A 17,616-nucleotide genomic window follows, 5' to 3' on the forward strand; every position below is an offset into this window, starting at 1 on the left:
GAAAGGAGTTAGAAGATGTTAAAGGGGCTTCCCTGATGGCTCAGAGTTTAAAGCATGTGCCTGCAATGCAGGAGGCCTGGATTCAATCCCTGGGTCGGGAAGATCCCCTGGAGAAGGAAATGGCAACTCACTCTAGTATTCTTGCCTGGAGAATCCCATGGACAGAGGAGCCTGGAGAGCCACAGTCCATGGAGTTGCGAAGAGTTGGACACAGCTGAGCGGCTTCACTTTCACTTTCACTTTGAGACGATGTTAAAATGTTAAAGTTGTGTCTGGTCCTGTTCATGCTGAAGTCAAAGGCAGATTCTCTTTCCAAGTTGAGCAGATGTGTACTGAGTGATATCAATCATTTAGTGATACTTCTCATACTGCTCCTGTTGAGCATGCTTTATTAGCTTTAGCCCTTACAGGTATGGAATTTAAATATTTATTATCTTTATTTTATATATGTGCATTGTGGAGATTTTAAACAATTTGGCTGAGGCCCACACAGCTAGTAACTGGCGGAGTCAGGATTTGAACCTAAGTCCCTTGTGCGAGAAAGCCTATGTTATTCATTTGAAAGCTTGTGCTGGTAACCACAAAACCAGATGGGGTATGAAATCAGCAACCTTGTCATTGATAGCCATTTTTTTTTTTTATCAATTGAATCAACTATTTTGCAGTGAGTGTAGAAGGAATGAATATAGGAAATTTCAAATTAATTTATGTCTGTGTTAATTCGCTTCAGTTGTATCTGACTCTTTGCGACCCTGTGAACTAGCCCACCAGGCTCCCCTGTCCATGGGATTCTCCAGGCATGAATCCTGGGGTGGGTTGCCATGCCCTCCTCCAGGGGATCTTCCCGACCCAGGGATGGAACTCTTATGTCTCCTGCACTGGCAGGCAGATTCTTTACCCCTAGTGCCACCTGGGAAGCCCACATTGTTACTTGCTGTGTGACTTAAATAATAATAAATGTAGCTAGCCTGAGGGAATAGGTACATTTAAAGCTTATGTCTGAATTTGCTTATGGTGTAATTTGATTCAGTTAGCTTTCAGAATATTCTGCTTGTGTGTCTGATCGTGTGGGCCTGTATGTGTGGAGGGCGTGTGCACTCACAATATCTAGAGTGGTCTTGTCTGATTTAAAAATCAGTTTTTGGCCTGTTGCAGGGATTCTTTAAATATTTCAGTACTGTAAATCTGAATAATTCTGCAGCATTTTTATTTTTGAAAGATAAGGATCTTTTGTCAGTCTGTTCAGTAATAATGTTATTATACATTTTAGGGTGAGATTTTTTTTCCCCCTCATGAGTTTGAAATAGCTTTGATTTTATAACAGGGTGTGTGAATCTCCAGGGAGAAAACTGGTTGTATCTTGAATTTAGTTTAGAGTTGTATTTTTAAAGTATGAAGTGTATTTTATAAAGAAGATTCAGAATAGGTTAGATTGTAAGGGTCCCTATTTGAAAGGAACTTCGTGATTGCGTCTTCCCAGTTTGCCGTTTGGGAACTGTATCTGTTCTCAGTTTATATATTAAATTTTATTTTCGTTAGCATTGCAAAAAACAGAACTTTATCAAAGTAGTGCTATTGTTCAGGAAGTCTCCTAGGGACAGAGAATTGGCAGGAAGTTTCCAGAGACCAGGTTAAGGAGGAACTGCCGTTTGGAGGTCAGGAGAAACTCGCTCCCTTCTCTCCTCCACAGCATCTTCCCTGCACGCCCCTCCCTGGCACTGCACTGCCGTGTTGACCAGAGAACGCAGAACCGGGCCCCACCACGCGTCATCAGCGCTCTCTGCTCAGGTCCTGCTCTCTGTCTGTCTGTGCGTGCTTCACAAAGGAGGGAGCGGGCCTCTGAAGTCAGGGCAGGACTTGCCCACTCAGCAGTTTAGCTTGTCACCGCCCAGCGTGCGGGCGATGCTCAGTTCGGTCGGATTTGTATCTTCCAGTTCTTTGCTCTTTTTTTTCCACTAATCCTCAAGTATTTAGTTTTAAACTTCATTTATATTGGAAAGAATTCTCCAAACAACAGAAACTGCACATCAGTTTCTCTGCGTGCTGAGAGCAGGAACACAGTGGCTGCGTTCTCCTTGTGAGTTTCTGCAGCAACAATAGAGGAGCAAGATATACGAGGCTAAGGACGCGACAGAGCCACGGAAAAGTAGTTATGGAGAGTTCTTAAAAGGAGCTTGGAGTGGTTTAAGTTTGAATTCACTTCATATGTCACTGAGTATTTTCTCTGCTTGTTGTCCTTACCAGGCAGGAGTACCCATTGGGAGATTCAGCTTGCAAGAATTCCGAATCCGATCCTGAGGACTTTTCAGATGAAGCCAACACAGAGAACCTTTATGGCACCTCTCCTCCCAGCACGCCTCGGCAGATGAAACGCATGTCCTCCAAACACCAGAGGAATAATGTCGGGAGGCCCGCCGGCCGCGCGAATCTGAAAGGTCAGTCTTGCACTGGGAAAGATACATGTGAGAGGGCGTAGCGTGGGACAGCGTCTCTGTGCCGCAGGTGGCTGTTGATGGACGCCTTCTACAATAACGTTACTTACTCCCCTTCTTTTTTTTTTTCTCTAAATTTTTTTTTTCTTTTTTTTTTTTTAATAAATTTATTTATTTTAGTTGGGGGCTAATTACTTTACAATATTGTAATAGTTTTTGCCATACATTGACATGAATCAGCCATGGGTTTACATGTGTTCCCCTTCCTGGACCCCCCACCCACCTCCCTCCCCATCCCATCCCTCTGGGTCATCCCATTGCCCCGGCCCTGAGCCTTTGTCTCATGCATCGAACATGGAATGGGGTTCTGTTTCACATATGATAATATACATGTTTCAATGCTATTCTCCCAGAGCGTCCCACCCTCACCTTCTCCCTCAGAGTCCATAAAATTGTTCTATGCATCTTTGTCTCTTATTCTGTCTCGCATATAGGGTTATCGTTACCATCTTTCAAATTCCATATATATGCATTAGTATGCTGTATTGGTGTTTTTCTTTCTGGCTTACTTCACTCTGTATAATGGGCTCCAGTTTCATCCATCTCAGTAGAACCGATTCAAATGTATTTTTTTTTAATGGCTGAGTAATAATCCATTGTGTATATGTACCACAGCTTCCTTATCCATTCGTCTGCTGATGGACGTCTAGGTTGCTTCCATGTCCTGGCTATTGTAAACAGTGCTGCGATGAACAGTGGGGTACACGCGTCTCTTTCAATTCTGGTTTCTTCGGTGTGTATGCCCAGCAGTGGGATTGCTGGATCATATGGCAGTTCTATTCCCAGTTTTTTAAGGAATCTCCACACTGTTCTCCATAGTGGCTGTACTAGTTTGCATTCCCACCAACAGTGTAAGAGGGTTCCCTTTTCTCCACACCCTCTCCAGCATTTATTGCTTGTAGACTTTTGGATAGCAGCCATTCTGACTGGTGTGAAATGATACCTCATTGTGGTTTTGATTTGCATTTCTCTAATAATGAGCGATGTTGAGCATCTTTTCATGTGTTTGTTAGCCATCTGTATGTCTTCTTTGGAGAAATGTCTGTTTAGTTCTTTGGCCCATTTTTTGATTGGGTCATTTATTTTTCTGGAATTCAGCTGCAGAAGTTGCTTGTATATTTTTGAGATTAGTTGTTTGTCTGTTGCTTCGTTTGCTATTATTTTCTCCCATTCTAAAGGCTGTCTTTTCACCTTGCTTATAGTTTCCTTTGTTGTGCAAAAGCTTTTAATTTTAATTAGGTCCCATTTGTTTATTTTTGCTTTTATTTCCAATATTCTGGGAGGTGGGTCATGGAGGATCCTGCTGTGATTTATGTCGGAGAGTGTTTTGCCTATGTTTTCCTCTAGGAGTTTTATAGTTTCTGGTCTTACGTTTAGATCTTTAATCCATTTTGAGTTTATTTTTGTGTATGGTGTTAGGAAGTGTTCTAGTTTCATTCTTTTACAAGTGGTTGACCAGTTTTCCCAGCACCACTTGTTAAAGAGATTGTCTTTTCTCCATTGTATATTCTTGCCTCCTTTGTCGAAGATAAGGTGTCCATAGGTGCGTGGATTTATCTCTGGGCTTTCTATTTTGTTCCATTGATCTATATTTCTATCTTTGTGCCAGTACCATACTGTCTTGATGACTGTGGCTTTGTAGTAGAGCCTGAAGTCAGGCAGGTTGATTCCTCCAGTTCCATTCTTCTTCCTCAAGATTGCTTTGGCTATTCGAGGTTTCTTATATTTCCATACAAATTGTGAGATGATTTGTTCTAACTCCCCTTCTTTTAAATTTGATTTTATGCACCTGAAAGTTTTATTTTAACACTTTTGAGTTATTACTGTTAGCAACGTTGTTAATAAAGGAGACACTGACTCTCCAGAGGTGCAAAGACTTGTCCTGAGTGTTGGTTCACGTCAGCGTGCGAGGCATTCGCGTTCCTTCTAGGCTGTGGGGATGCTGTCGGCGTGCTCGTCCCGGACGGCTGGCTGCCAGTATACGCATCGGTGGCCTTCTTTCCTTCTTCATATCTCTTGGGTGGGACTGCCTAGACTCTGTCTCCCGGACGTGACGTCCTGGGCAGGAGAGGAGAGGCAGGGCCCGGCTGTCTCCTCCAGGGTTCTCTGGGTGGCCTGAGACCCGTGCTCTCTGCCCTTGTGTGGGGGGCCCTCCCGCGCGCTGAGCACAGCGCCCCGATGGTACCTTGTCACCATGCACAGAACCTCTGTTTCACTTTCCTCTTTGTTTGGACTCCTGAAGCCCAGATGGTGTTCTGCTCCTGGAGACGGAGACTGTTCTCTGTTTTCATTTCTTCCTTCCTCGGAGCATGTCACAGCTGTTCATTTCTGAGGTGGAAGAATTGAGTCGTGCAGACCTGGCTTCCTCGTACCTACTTTCTAATGCGGAACCTCAGGTCACCGAAGCCTTACGGTTTTAGAAACTTTCTTGATTTCAGCAAACCACTTGTCCTAAAGCTGATCTCTTAGCTTCCTAGAATTCATCCACCTATTACCATGCAAGGTCGAGATTTCATTCCTTGTCTCCCCTGAGAAATTTCCCCTTCTCACATGTTCTCCTTACTGGAAACCCTCATTCCCAGTTCTCTCTTTCTTTAGCCTGCGTTCTTCTGCCCTTTTTGGTCAGCTTCCCTTTCCCACACCTTCCTTTTTGTACACTGATCTCTCATGGTTGATGTTGGCAAGTCCATTCTGGGTCCCTTCATATATAACTCTTCCCCGAGAAAGAAGAAAGGTAGGAGAGGTGGACTTTATTGTACTTGTTTGCTCAGATGACTTCTTATCCAAGGAAGAATCCCTAAGTAGTAAATAGTCTTTCTTTTCTATGAGGAAGAAGTTTTTTTTTTTTTTTTACTTTCTTTTAAAACTTTATTTGTAGTAGGATATTAACCTATGGCCTGTATTTACCCCGTTTGGAAAGTAATAGCTTTCTACTGCAGTATAGTATCTTTAAAATCAGTCCTTATCCATTTTCTCAAAAGAATTTCTCAGATGCCTACAGAAGTTCCTTATCTAAAGTAGTATCAGTGAAGCAGCGTCATTTCTAACAATACTGAGTCATTAGTATTGTTAATGACTTACTTGCTTTGTGGTGCTGAAACGTGAGGATGCCAATAGGACACCTGCTTTTTCTTTACTTGTTGGTTCATACAATTCTGGAGGAATTGCCTTGGTGGCTCAGCAGTGAAGAATCCGCCTGCAATGCTAGAGAAAAGTGAAAGTGAAGTCACTTAATCGTGTCTTACTCTTTTTGACCCCATGGACTGTAGCCCGCCAGGCTCCCCAGTCCATGGAATTTTCCAGGCAAGAGTACTGAAGTGGGTTGCCATTTCCTTCTCCTGGGAATCATCCGAATCTGGGTCTCCTGCATTGCAGGCAGTTGCTTTACCGTCTGAGCCACCAGGGAAGCAATGCAGGAGACATGGGTTCTATCCCTGGGTGGGGACGATTCCCCGGAGGAGGAAATGACAACCCGCTCCAGTGTTCTTTCCTGGAGAATCTCATGGATCCGTAGGGTCGCAAAAGAGTTGGACATGACTGAGCAACTAAACAACAGCAACAGTTTTGGAACAGGAGTTGAGAACACAGTTCCCCCCTTTACAGATTAAGAAAGTGGGCCCCAGCGTTTTAAAGCAACTTCTTAACGGCCAGAAAGCTTAAGATAGTGGCAGGACTTAATGGCCAGAAAGCTTGAGATAGCAGCAGGACTAATTTTAGGTACTTTTTTCTTTTGACCACGCTGTGCAGCTTGTGGGGTCTTGGTTCCCTGACCAGGTATTGAACCCAAGTCCTCAGCAGTGAGAATGCGGAGTCCTAACCAGCTGGCGCCAAGGAATTTCCAGCATTGATTTCAGAGTTAGTTCTCCTGGGCCTCGGTTTGGACTTTTTTCCCAGTACGAGCAGCAGGGGTTAAGCTCTGAATGTGGTGCTTGAGATGACTCTACGTGCTCAGTCACTCAGTCATGTCCAACTCTGCCACTCCATGGACTGTAGCCCGCCAGGTTCCTCTGTCCATGGGATTCTCCAGGCAAGGATATTGGAGTGGGTTGCCATTTGCTCTTCCAGGGACTCTTCCCGACCCAGGGATTGAACCCACATCTCTTGCATCTCGTGTGGGGGCAGGCAGATTCTTGACCACGGAGTCACCTGAGAAGCCCGCTGAGATGACTGTGCCCCTTCACTTATCAGTCAGAAAACCATCACTGAATGCTCGTTGAGCTCCTGCTGTTGTTCTGGGCTGTACCAGGGATAGAAGGTAGAGGAGAGATTGTCTGTTTGCCTCCTCAACTTCTTTCAATTGTTTATTTCATGAAATGACAGAATTTTAGGTCTGGAAGAGGTCAGAGACCACTTTAATTCCTGGCATTTTGCAGGTGAAGAAGGAATGCTCATAAACCTTTTGACTTGTAGCTACCTGAAAGCAGACCTTGGGCATCAACGTTGTTATTCACTTATGTTTTTTTTCTTGTTGCAAACATGTTTGTTTAGGGAGTTTAGAAAATGCTGACAAAAAGAAAATAAAAATACCCGTAAACCTAACATGCAAAAATAACTTTTGCCATCTTTGCCCTGTAGTCTCTTTGCTTCACTTCAGTTCAGTCACTCAGTTGTGTCCGACTCTGCAACCTCATGGACTGCAGCACGCCAGGCCTCTCTGTCCATCACCAACTCCCGGAGTCTACCCAAACCCATGTCCATCGAGTCAGTGATGCCATCCAACCATCTCATCCTCTGTCGTCCCCTTCTCCTGCCCCCAATCCTTCCCAGCATTAGGGTCTTTTCCAATAAGGCAACTCTTCGCGTGAGGTGGCCAAAGTATTGGAGTTTCAGCTTCAGCATCAGTCCTTCCAATGAACACCCAGGACTGATCTCCTTTAGGATGGACTGGTTGGATCTCCTTGCAGTCCAAGGGACTCTCAAGAGTCTTCTCCAACACCATAGTTCAAAAGCATCAATTCTTTGGCGCTCAGCTTTCTTTATAGTCCAACTCTCACATCCATATATGACTACTGGAAAAACCATAGCTTTGACTTAGACGGACTTTTGTCAGCAAAGTAATATCTCTGTTTTTTAATATGCTGTCTAGGTTGGTCATAGCTTTTCTTCCAGGGAGCAAGTGTCTTTTAATTTCAAGGCTGCAGTCACCATCTGCAATGATATTGTAGCCCAAGAAAATAAAGTCTGTCGCTGTTTCCATTGTTTCTCCATTTATAACAGTCTCTTTGCTTATGTATATTAATATTTGTGTTGTTGTACTGTATTATTTTATAGCTGGCTTCCATTTTCATTTACTATGTTGTGAACTTTCTGTGTCACAGAGTAACCCGTGCTGAGTAACCCATTTAATTGGCTGCTGAATCATTTGTGGAAGCATCTGCCAAGTTATTACCGACAGTGTTCAGCACTGTGCTTGGCTCCTCAAAAGAGTTATCCTTTAAATATCACAATAACCCAGTGAGATGTAGGTTCTCTGTATGACTATTCAGCTTACACTTGAGGAAATGACACAGTTTCTAGGGTGTGTAGTTTTAACTGTCCCCGTCATGCATATGTTAGAAAGTAGTTTGTTTGCCATCTGGTGAACTGTTTTTGTCATGAAAACCAAAGAAAGATGGATAGGAAGCACCCATGTTGGGCGGGTGGGCCGTGTTACGTTATGGTGATGAGGTGTTCGTGTTGAGCCGGTTAAACAGCGCTTGAGACCTCGCTTGCTTCGAGACCTCACCTGCTTTGAGACCTCGCTTGCTTTGCAAACTTGCAGCAGCAGAGTGTGGTGGACAGGAGCACAGACTCGGTTCCTGGATTGCCTGAATTCCCATCCTGGTTCTCTCAGCTCCCAACCTCCATGTCTCATCTGAGAAATAAAATGCCTTTCAGTGTGGTAAAGATTGTATGTTCAGTAAGCACTGGCTGTCGTTATTGGGAGCTGAAGATTTCCTTCTCACTGTTTGCCTTAAAATTTTAAAGTAGAATAATTGTAACATTGAGTGTTTTTTTGTTAGTCGGTGCTCCCACTTTCAGGACAGTTTCGAGTCTGACTCGCCATTACTTCATCACCAACCAATCAGAAGAGTGTTCACAAGCTGACCACGCCATACTTCTTGAACACTGCAAGACTCTTCACTACCTGCTCTAGGGCCAACACACCATCCTGAGGGCATTAGCCCGCTGAGGCCCCCTAAGCCTGGCAAAGCAATCAAGCTATTTCTTTCTACTTCACCCCAAACTCTGTCTCTGAGATTTAATCCAGCACCGGTGTATACAGGCTGAATTCTGGCCACAAGACTCACAGAGACCCACTGTATACTCAGTTTCAGCAGAGAGGGTGTGTGGAGGAGGGAGGGATGAATGAAATCAGCAGATCTGTTCCAAGGTGTGGAGCTGGGTTCTGTCTGGATTATCCGTTGCCTGTAGCTCCTCCCAGCCCCCTTTCTTTCTCTTACGGTGTGTGTTGCCGTCATAGTCACGCTTTCACCAGGTCTTTCTGTCCTCCCCTCCCTCCCTTTCTTCGCGCCTTTACCTCTGCTTTCTTCCAGCCCCTCTTCTCTTGCCCTTTTCCCCTTCTCCCTTCCATTCCCCCTTTATTTCCTTTCCATTGACTCAGAACTTCGGTGGCTGCGTAGGCAGGTGCTGTGCTGGATGATGGATAAGCCCTTGCTGGTCTCCAGTAGCAGTCATGGAGATGAGCAGGCTGTCCCACCTTGCGTGGTCGAGCTGGGGTGGAGGGGAGTAAGGGGCTGCTGTGGGCGCCCACAGGAGGGGGTTGAGCAGGCCTGGGCTTGGGGAGGCTTCGGGAACGAGTGGCGTTCGTGCTGTGACCTGAAGGCTGAGTTCGGGAGACTGGGATTTCACCCTCATTCATCATCCATCATAGTATATTGGTCTCTCAGTGTTTTCAAGGGCTTTTTAGAGTTAATTAGATTGGCCAGACTTATTTTCAAAGCTTCCCAAGGAAATAGGAACGGATGCATTCTTTCTTTCTCTCTGTGACAAGCAAAGGCTGCCTGAATCATACCCTTCACTTGAGAACTGCGTGAAAGTGGAGCTCATCTTTCTAATGAACGTCACCAACGGTCCTTTCACGTTTCCAGTCATCTGCCGCTGTGTGACAGACCGCGCCAAAGCGTGGTGTTCCGAAGGAGCCCCCGTTTTGTTGTGCTCACGGCCCTGTGGGCAGGTGTCTGGGCAGCGTGCAGCTCCTCTGCCTGGTGATGTCTGGAGCGTTAGCTGGCTCAGCTCAGATGGCTGGAGGTGCCGTCGTAGCCCGGCTGGGCCCCCGTGTCTTCTCCACGTGGTGTCTGCTGCGTCCCTGATGTCCGGGATGGCTCCTTCTCTGACTCTGCCACCTGGACTGAGAGCTGGTTGGCACTGTCCTTTTTCCACGTGACCTTCCACGTGGCTGGCCTGGCCTTCTTTACAGCACCCTGGTCCCAGATAATTGGACTTCTTAAGTGACAGCTAGCTTCCCTCAGCTAGTTCAAGAGGTCCAGGTGGAATCTGAAAGGCCTGGGAGGAACCTCACGCCTGCTGCGCTCTTTTGCCCCACAGGGCCAGCCACACCCGGAGCTGGGCGGGGTTGGGGGGGTGCCGCACCCGGAGCTGTGGTTCCCTGGCTGTCCTGAGACACCCGCTCCTCCCTGCGTGTGAGGCTTTGGGCCTTAGTGTCTGGTCAGTCCCGCTGTCTTTGCATCCTCCGGCCCCCCTCCCTCATAAATTTTGGAAGCGCCATCAGGAGCATCCTCGGAGGAACGTAAGGTCACCCAGAGGTGACTGAGGGCCCTGTGTGCTGGAAGCAGGCAGGAGGAACCACTGACACTGTTTTCTTTAGACAGTAGCCGTTGTCACGCGCTGATTATATGGATTTGATTGTTTAAATATTCTTATCATCCGCTCAGAATAACTACTGCTGTTATAGACTGATTTTTTTATAACTGGAAATTCCGTCCCAGGCCTGAATCATACCCACTGTTTACTGCTTCTCCCAGTGTAGCAGAAGGAAGGAGGCCGAGTTGGTCCCGTCGTGTAAGGGGGCTCAATGAGGAAGAAGGCGCTGGGTCAGAGCGCTTTCCAGCGAGCCTGCCCGGGACCATCATGGGCTCCATTTTGCGGCAGTAATGTCACACTGGAAGAGCCAGGTTACAGAGATCCGTGTATCAGATTTTGTACATACTATACACACACGTGCACATCCATGTACACACGTTCATCTCCTTACCATTAGCAAATATCTCAGGGTGTGTGTGTCTGTGCACGTGTGGTCTTCTGCTAACATGGTGAGAGTAGCAAGCTTTTAAAAGAAAATCATACTGCTATAAAATTGATCTGCTAAAATGGTTATAAATGAGATTCAGTCGCTATAGTTAGAGGAATGTTCGCCGTGAACCAGAGTGGATTTGCATCTATATTTCAGCTCTTTAATCCAAATCCAGCCCAACTTTCAAAGTTCTGGTTTAATTTTACGGTCCACCAGTATACTTGCAGGCTCACTGTTGTAGCCACACTCTCCTCTTCTCTGCCTTCATGTCATTTTGCATGTTTATTGTCTGGCTTAAAATATTCTCTTTCCTTCCTCTCTGCCCTTATTTAAGGTTACCGCATTCTTCAAGGCCATCAGCCAAGTAAGTACCTGGTCTTGCTTAACTCTTCTACAGATGAGTTCTGTAGCCCTCTGTAATCTGTCTGTTATGCACTTAGCATCTTAGCCTTTCCTTGGTCACACGGTCCTGCCCTGTGAGCAGCTCTGACAGGTGTAAAGGTGGTTGATGGCACAAACTGAGTTCTAGTAGGATCCCTGTCTGGACATTCCCATCTGTCTGACTGTCTGTGTGATGCAGTCCTCTCCATCATGTGTTGTTGTGAAGATGATGACAATTTCTGTAAAGCCCTTACCTTGGAAATGGGAAGGTTGAATAAAGCAGTGTTTTCCCAAATGTGGTATCGTTCTAGCCAGGTTGAATCAGAGGCACTTGGAATGGGCCCAGGAATCTGCACTGTAGCAAGAGTCTGAGTGATTCTTCAATGTTTACTGAAATTTGAGAACCTTGGATTAGAGGATCTCTTAAGTCCCTTCAGATTGCTGATACTGACAGTCTAGCACATCATTGCCATAAAAATCATCTCTCAGTTAAAGAGCAGGTATTTGTTTCTGCTTTCTCATTTGAGAGATCGCACAGGGCCGGTGTTTTGAATTTGACATACGTGGATGAAAGAACAAGAATAGCAGGGGCTTGAGAAAACTTACATTTTATACATATTCTAAAGAGTCATTTCTAGGTGTGAATTGCAAAGAATTCAGTTGGCTGTCTTAGATCTGTTGAAAGCAGTGATTCGTATTGCTTGTTATTTGTTTGCGTTTGGTTTTATTGTACATTTTTTTTGTTCTTTTCCTTTCATGTTTTTCTGATTTGTCAGGAGTTACTGGTAATCGGCCAAAGGAAGCAGTAACTTCTTGGAAGGTTTGTTTTATCAGTACTGCAGAATCACACCACTGAATTTATAGCCACTTGGGAGATCGCTATTCGTTAGTCTTATTTAAGTCATTATGAATTAGTTCTATAGTACTGTAATTAGAACTTGTATAAAGCATTCTATATACTTTTGATCCATTATCTCTTCCAGAAACTCGGTTTGACTTTCTGTTCATTGCAAAGGGATTTAGTATAAGCAGAAAACTAAACAAGCAAAGATTGGTATTTTCCTTTTGCACAGTAGCTAGACTGGAGCTTGAATCTATTTTCAGTTTAAATTATGTCATTTGAATGGTATATCAGTTTCCATTTGTGTTTTTTTAAACCAACTTGGCTTTTTATTTTGGAAAAAAATATAGCTTCTTTGTCTTATCTTCCTCTTTTCCCAATTTACTTTCCTTTATACACATTGTCCTCTGCCTTTTCTAAAACCAGCTTGAACATCTGGAAGTTCACGGTTCACGTATTGCTGAAGCCTGGCTTGGAGAATTTTGAGCATTACTTTACTAGCATGTGAGATGAGTGCAATTGTGCGGTAGTTTGAGCATTCTTTGGCATTGCCTTTCTTTGGGATTGGAACGAAGACTGACCTCTTCCAGTCCTGTGGCCACTGCTGAGTTTTCCAAATTTGCTGGCATATCGAGTGCAGCACTTTCACAGCATCACCTTTGAGGATTTGAAATAGCTCAACTGGAATTCCATCACCTCCACTAGCTTTGTTCGTAGTGATGCTTTCTAAGGCCCACTTGACTTCACATTCCAAGATGTCTGGCTCTAGGTGAGTGATCACACCATCGTGATGATCTGGGTCGTGAAGATCTTTTTTGTACAGTTCTTCTGTGTATTCTTGCCACCTCTTCTTAATATCTTCTGCTTCTGTTAGGTCCATACCATTTCTGTCCTTTATCTAGCCTATCTTTGCGTGAAATGTTCCCTTGGTATCTCTAATTTTCTTGAAGAGGTCTCTAGTCTTTCCCAATCTGTTGTTTTCCTCTATTTGTTTGCACTGATCGGTGAGGAAGGCTTTCTTATCTCTCCTTGCTATTCTTTGGAACTCTGCATTAAAAGACGCTTACTACTTGGAAGGAAGGTTATGGCCAACCTAGATAGCATGTTTAAAAGCAGAGACATTACTTTGCCAACAAAAGTCCGTCTAGTCAAGACTATGGTTTTTCCAGTGGTCATGTATGGATGTGAGAGTTGGACGGTGAAGAAAGCTGAGCGCCGCAGAATTGATGCTTTTGAACTGTGGTGTTGGAGAAGAGTCTTGAGAGTTTCTTGGACTGCAAGGAGATCCAATCAATCCATCCTAAAAGAGATCAATCCTGGGTGTTCATTGGAAGGTCTGATGTTGAAGCTGAAACTCCAATACTTTGGCCACCTCATGCGAAGGGTTGACTCATTGGAAAAGACCCTAATGCTGGGTAGGATTGGGGGCGGGAGGAGAAGGGGACGACAGAGGATGAGATGGTTGGATGGCATCACCGACTCGATGAACATGGGTTTGGGTAGACTCCGGGAGTTGGTGATGGACAGAGAGGCCTGGCGTGCTGCAGTTCATGGGGTCGCAGAGAGTCGGACACGACTGAGCGACTGAACTGAACTGAACTGAACTGATACACATTGTAGATACAAATACTGAACCACTCATTGCTTTTTATAAGTACAAAATTTCAAAAAAAATTGTTCAATTTACCATTTGTATGCTATAAGATAGGCTTCACAAAGTATGTGTATAATCTGCAAAACTTGGATCTCCAGGCTTGCTAAAATTTGATTCTGTATTTACAGAAAAATGGGATTATAGCATTTGCCTTCTTAAGTCCTTTTAATTGTTAGAATAAAGATCAAGGCTGAGAAGCTTCATCTCTTGATATTTTCATGCTTTGATTGTTAGCTCTGTGGTAAGTTTAGCATAGATTTGGGCTTAAAGTTCATAATGCAGTCTTCTGTATTGTTCAGATTATTGCAGCTACCAGGTGGCTCAATGGTAAATCCGCCTGCAATGCAGGAGCCATGGGTTCAATCCCTGGGTTGGGAAGATCCCTTGGAGAAGGAAATGGCAACCTGCTCCAGGATTCTTAGCTGGGGAATCTCATGGACAGAGGACTTAGCAATTAAACAGCAGCAACTCCCAGTTAACTCTTTGTTTCCCTTAGGATCTTTAAATCATGGATTAGAAGAACATTTATAATTTCTGTGGAATTACTGAGTCAAGTGGTAGTTCTGGTTTTAGTTTTCTGAGAAAACTTCTACAGTGACTGCACCAGTTGAGATTCCCACCAACAGTGCATGAGGATTCCTTTTTCTCCATGTCCTTGCCAACATTTGTTATTTGTGTTGTTTTTGATGATAGCCATTCTGAGTGAAGAAATTTCTTGAATGGACTGTATAGAAAGTTTTAAGACATGTAGAGTAAAGTAGATTAAAATAACAGATAAAGTTTCCATTGTTTAAAAGTATTGCTAATTTAAAATGTAATAGTAATAGTAGTTTTATATTGAAATATAACACAAATCCTTATAGACAGATAAAATCCTTTTGATGGTTCGTAAAATAAATTGAATATAAGTAAATAAAATTGGAAGTACTTTTAGAAATACTTGTTTGAAAAATCCTTACTTTAAAACTAAGTTAAATTGATTTGGAGATATATTGGTTTTGAACAAATTTTCTTTGTTAAATTAACTTTAAAGTTATATTAGTCTGGGTATATTAGTCTATAAATTGATTTTGGTATGTTAGTCTGTAATCATATAAATACACCCTATTTCATAAAATCTAAAGGCATACTATGCTATTATATACTAAGAAAAAATGCTTATAATTGATTCACAGTATATTCTTACACTTAGAATTTTTAATTATTTATCTAAAGAACTCTTTTATACTTTCTGATATTTATATATAACTTTTAAAAAGCCATTTATTACTTTTGTGCATATGTATATAAAGGAAAATATAAATGAAATAGTGAATATTTTCCTAAAAGTTGTTTATATTACCATTAATTATAAAGCATATTCTAATTTCAAAGAAGTTGAAATACAAAATGTATGTCCTAGACTGAAGGAGACAAACTATGCCTTGAGTGTAGAGGGGAAATGGGGGTGGTGCTGTAGGCTTGGGTGTTGTCAGTGTGAAGGGCATGTGAAGGTCACCCAGGGAGAAGGCAGGTGAGGCAGAAGAGGCCCAAGAGAGGAGGACTTTGAGAAGCATGCACTTTTCGTGGATGAGCCGAGGTCCCAGCAGGGACTGTGGAAGGGGGTGACTTTGGAAGTAGAAAACAACTCTGAGACTGCTGCATCTAGAAAATGAGGGAATGGAGGGGTTTCTGTGAGGCAGAGATGGTTCAGAGGGTCAGAAATGCCAAACAGGAAGGAAGACATGTGCTCATTTCAAAACTTGGGAACAAAGTTAATAGAGCTATTACAGTTCTTTGAAGGAGAAGTGTGATGTTTGCTTTCTTTGCATTAATTTTGAATGATTTTTACGTGCCAGTATAATAGATGAGGCAAATTTTACTAAATTAGGCTATATGTCTTCAGTTTCCTTAATGTTAAATTAAGAAATGTTACTGTTCACTTGTTTGTGGCAAAGAAGAATTCAAGGAACAGAATAAATGAAGGTAAGCATTTTTGCTTACGTGTCTTGCAGTGTTTCGTGAGCATAATCTTAAGATGCCTTAAGGGTTCTTTCTTCAATCTACTTGATTTTACAAATGGCAGAAGTAACCCAGAAAACGTAACCGATTTGCTCTAAGTTGATACTGCAGTTCATGGCAAAGGCAGGAAACGGATATTTTCTCCAAGTCGGGCGCTGTCAGGTCTGCCGAACTGTTTCTCCTGCTAAGTCTAAGGTGATAGCTCGTGAAGGTTTGATTACCTGGATGAGTGCACTTTGTAGCAGACAGGTGAACAGCTGGTTTTAGGTTAGTAGTGGAGGATATTAGAGAGTATAGCAAGTATTATGTGACAGGAAAAATGGGTAGAACCTGTTTAAAAGTTTAGAGAGAAATGTTTTGTGTGTGTGTATTCTCTTAATTTTCAGCACACGGTGTGATTATTTTCTCCAGTGGCAGTCTGCAAATGTAAATACTTGTGGATATCAGTCTTATTGAAAATATTGAGACCAGCTTGATCTTTTAGAATAACGTTAATGTTCTGCTTATTTTTTTTTTTAATAGAAAAAATGAATGCACCAAACCAACCTCCACATAAAGACACTGGAAAAACTGTGGAGAACGTGGAAGAATACAGCTACAAGCAGGAGAAAAAGATCCGAGCGGCACTCAGGTCCACAGAGCGCGATCGTAAGAAAAACGTGCAGTGCTCGTTCATGCTGGACTCCGTGGGGGGGTCTCTGCCCAAAAAGTCCATTCCAGATGTGGATCTCAATAAGCCTTACCTCAGTCTTGGCTGCAGCAATACTAAGCTTCCCGTGTCTGTGCCCATGCCGATAGCCAGAACCGCCCGCCAGACTTCCAGGACTGACTGTCCAGCAGATCGCTTAAAATTTTTTGAAACTCTCCGACTTCTGCTAAAGCTTACCTCAGTCTCAAAGAAGAAGGACAGGGAGCAAAGAGGACAGGAAAGCACGTCCGCTTTCTGGTTTAACCGATCTAATGAGCTGATCTGGTTAGAGCTGCAAGCCTGGCACGCCGGCCGGACCATCAATGACCAGGACCTCTTTTTATACACAGCCCGCCAGGCCATCCCAGACATTATCAACGAAATCCTTACCTTCAAAGTTAACTATGGGAGCTTCGCCTTCGTTAGAAACGGAGCTAGTCTTAATGGTACTTCGGTAGAAGGGCAGTTCGGAGCCCCTCACGGGACGCAGCCTGCGGGTTACTCAACCTATCACGAGCACCTCCAACGCCAGAGGGTGTCCTTCGAGCAGGTCAAACGGATAATGGAGCTGCTGGAGTACATAGAGGCACTTTATCCATCGTTGCAGGCTCTTCAAAAGGATTATGAGAAGTACGCTGCAAAGGACTTCCAGGACAGGGTGCAGGCACTCTGTTTGTGGTTAAACATCACAAAAGACTTAAATCAGAAATTAAGGATTATGGGCACCGTTTTGGGCATCAAAAATTTATCAGACATTGGCTGGCCAGTGTTTGAAATCCCCTCCCCGCGATCGTCCAGAGGCAACGAGCCCGAGGATGAGGCCGAGGACACCGAAGGAGAACTGAAAGAGTTGGACAGCAGCACGGACGAGAGTGAAGGAGAACAGAGCTGTGACCCGCCGGTGCCGGAGGCCAGACCGCCTGCCGACCACAGTCTCCACGTCCAGGCGCCCCCGGATCGTGTCCCGAAGAAGCTCGAGAGGCTGGAATCCGAGGATGAGTCTGTCGGCTGGGGAGCCCCAGACTGCAGCACCGAGGCAGGCTTTAGTAGACACTGTCTGACTTCTATTTATAGACCCTTTGTAGACAAAGCACTGAAGCAAATGGGGTTAAGAAAGTTGATTTTAAGGCTTCACAAGCTGATGGACGGTTCCTTGCAGCGGGCACGTATAGCACTGGTGAAGAGCGACGGTCCAGTGGAGGTAGGTTTCCAGCAGGCAATGGTCTTAGCCTTCGTTCCACTGTTACTTGTAAATTACAGTGTATGTTGTATTATATATGTACTTTCATAGCCTGGATTTTTTGT

The 17,616-nt window shown here is 44.0% G+C and overlaps 1 protein-coding gene across 11 annotated transcripts in view; it reads left to right on the forward strand.

The window, feature by feature from the left end:
* Window positions 1-17,616, forward strand: part of MAP3K4 (mitogen-activated protein kinase kinase kinase 4) — a 114,757-nt gene that overhangs the window by 35,493 nt on the left and 61,648 nt on the right. For all 11 annotated transcript variants that reach the window (XR_014063847.1, XR_014063849.1, XR_014063850.1 and 8 more), the window contains 2 exons: window positions 2,245-2,435; window positions 16,146-17,512. Coding sequence is in view for 7 of the 11 variants with exons in the window: in XM_081524428.1 (XP_081380554.1) it covers window positions 2,245-2,435; window positions 16,146-17,512 (1,558 nt within the window). In the remaining 4 variants the exon portion in view is untranslated. The remainder of the gene's footprint in view (window positions 1-2,244; window positions 2,436-16,145; window positions 17,513-17,616) is intronic.

The sequence above is a fragment of the Giraffa tippelskirchi genome, chromosome 9 (genome assembly GCF_054371585.1).
Source record: "Giraffa tippelskirchi isolate mGirTip1 chromosome 9, T2T-mGirTip1v1.2.pri, whole genome shotgun sequence".
In the NCBI taxonomy this organism is placed as follows: Eukaryota; Metazoa; Chordata; class Mammalia; order Artiodactyla; family Giraffidae; genus Giraffa; species Giraffa tippelskirchi.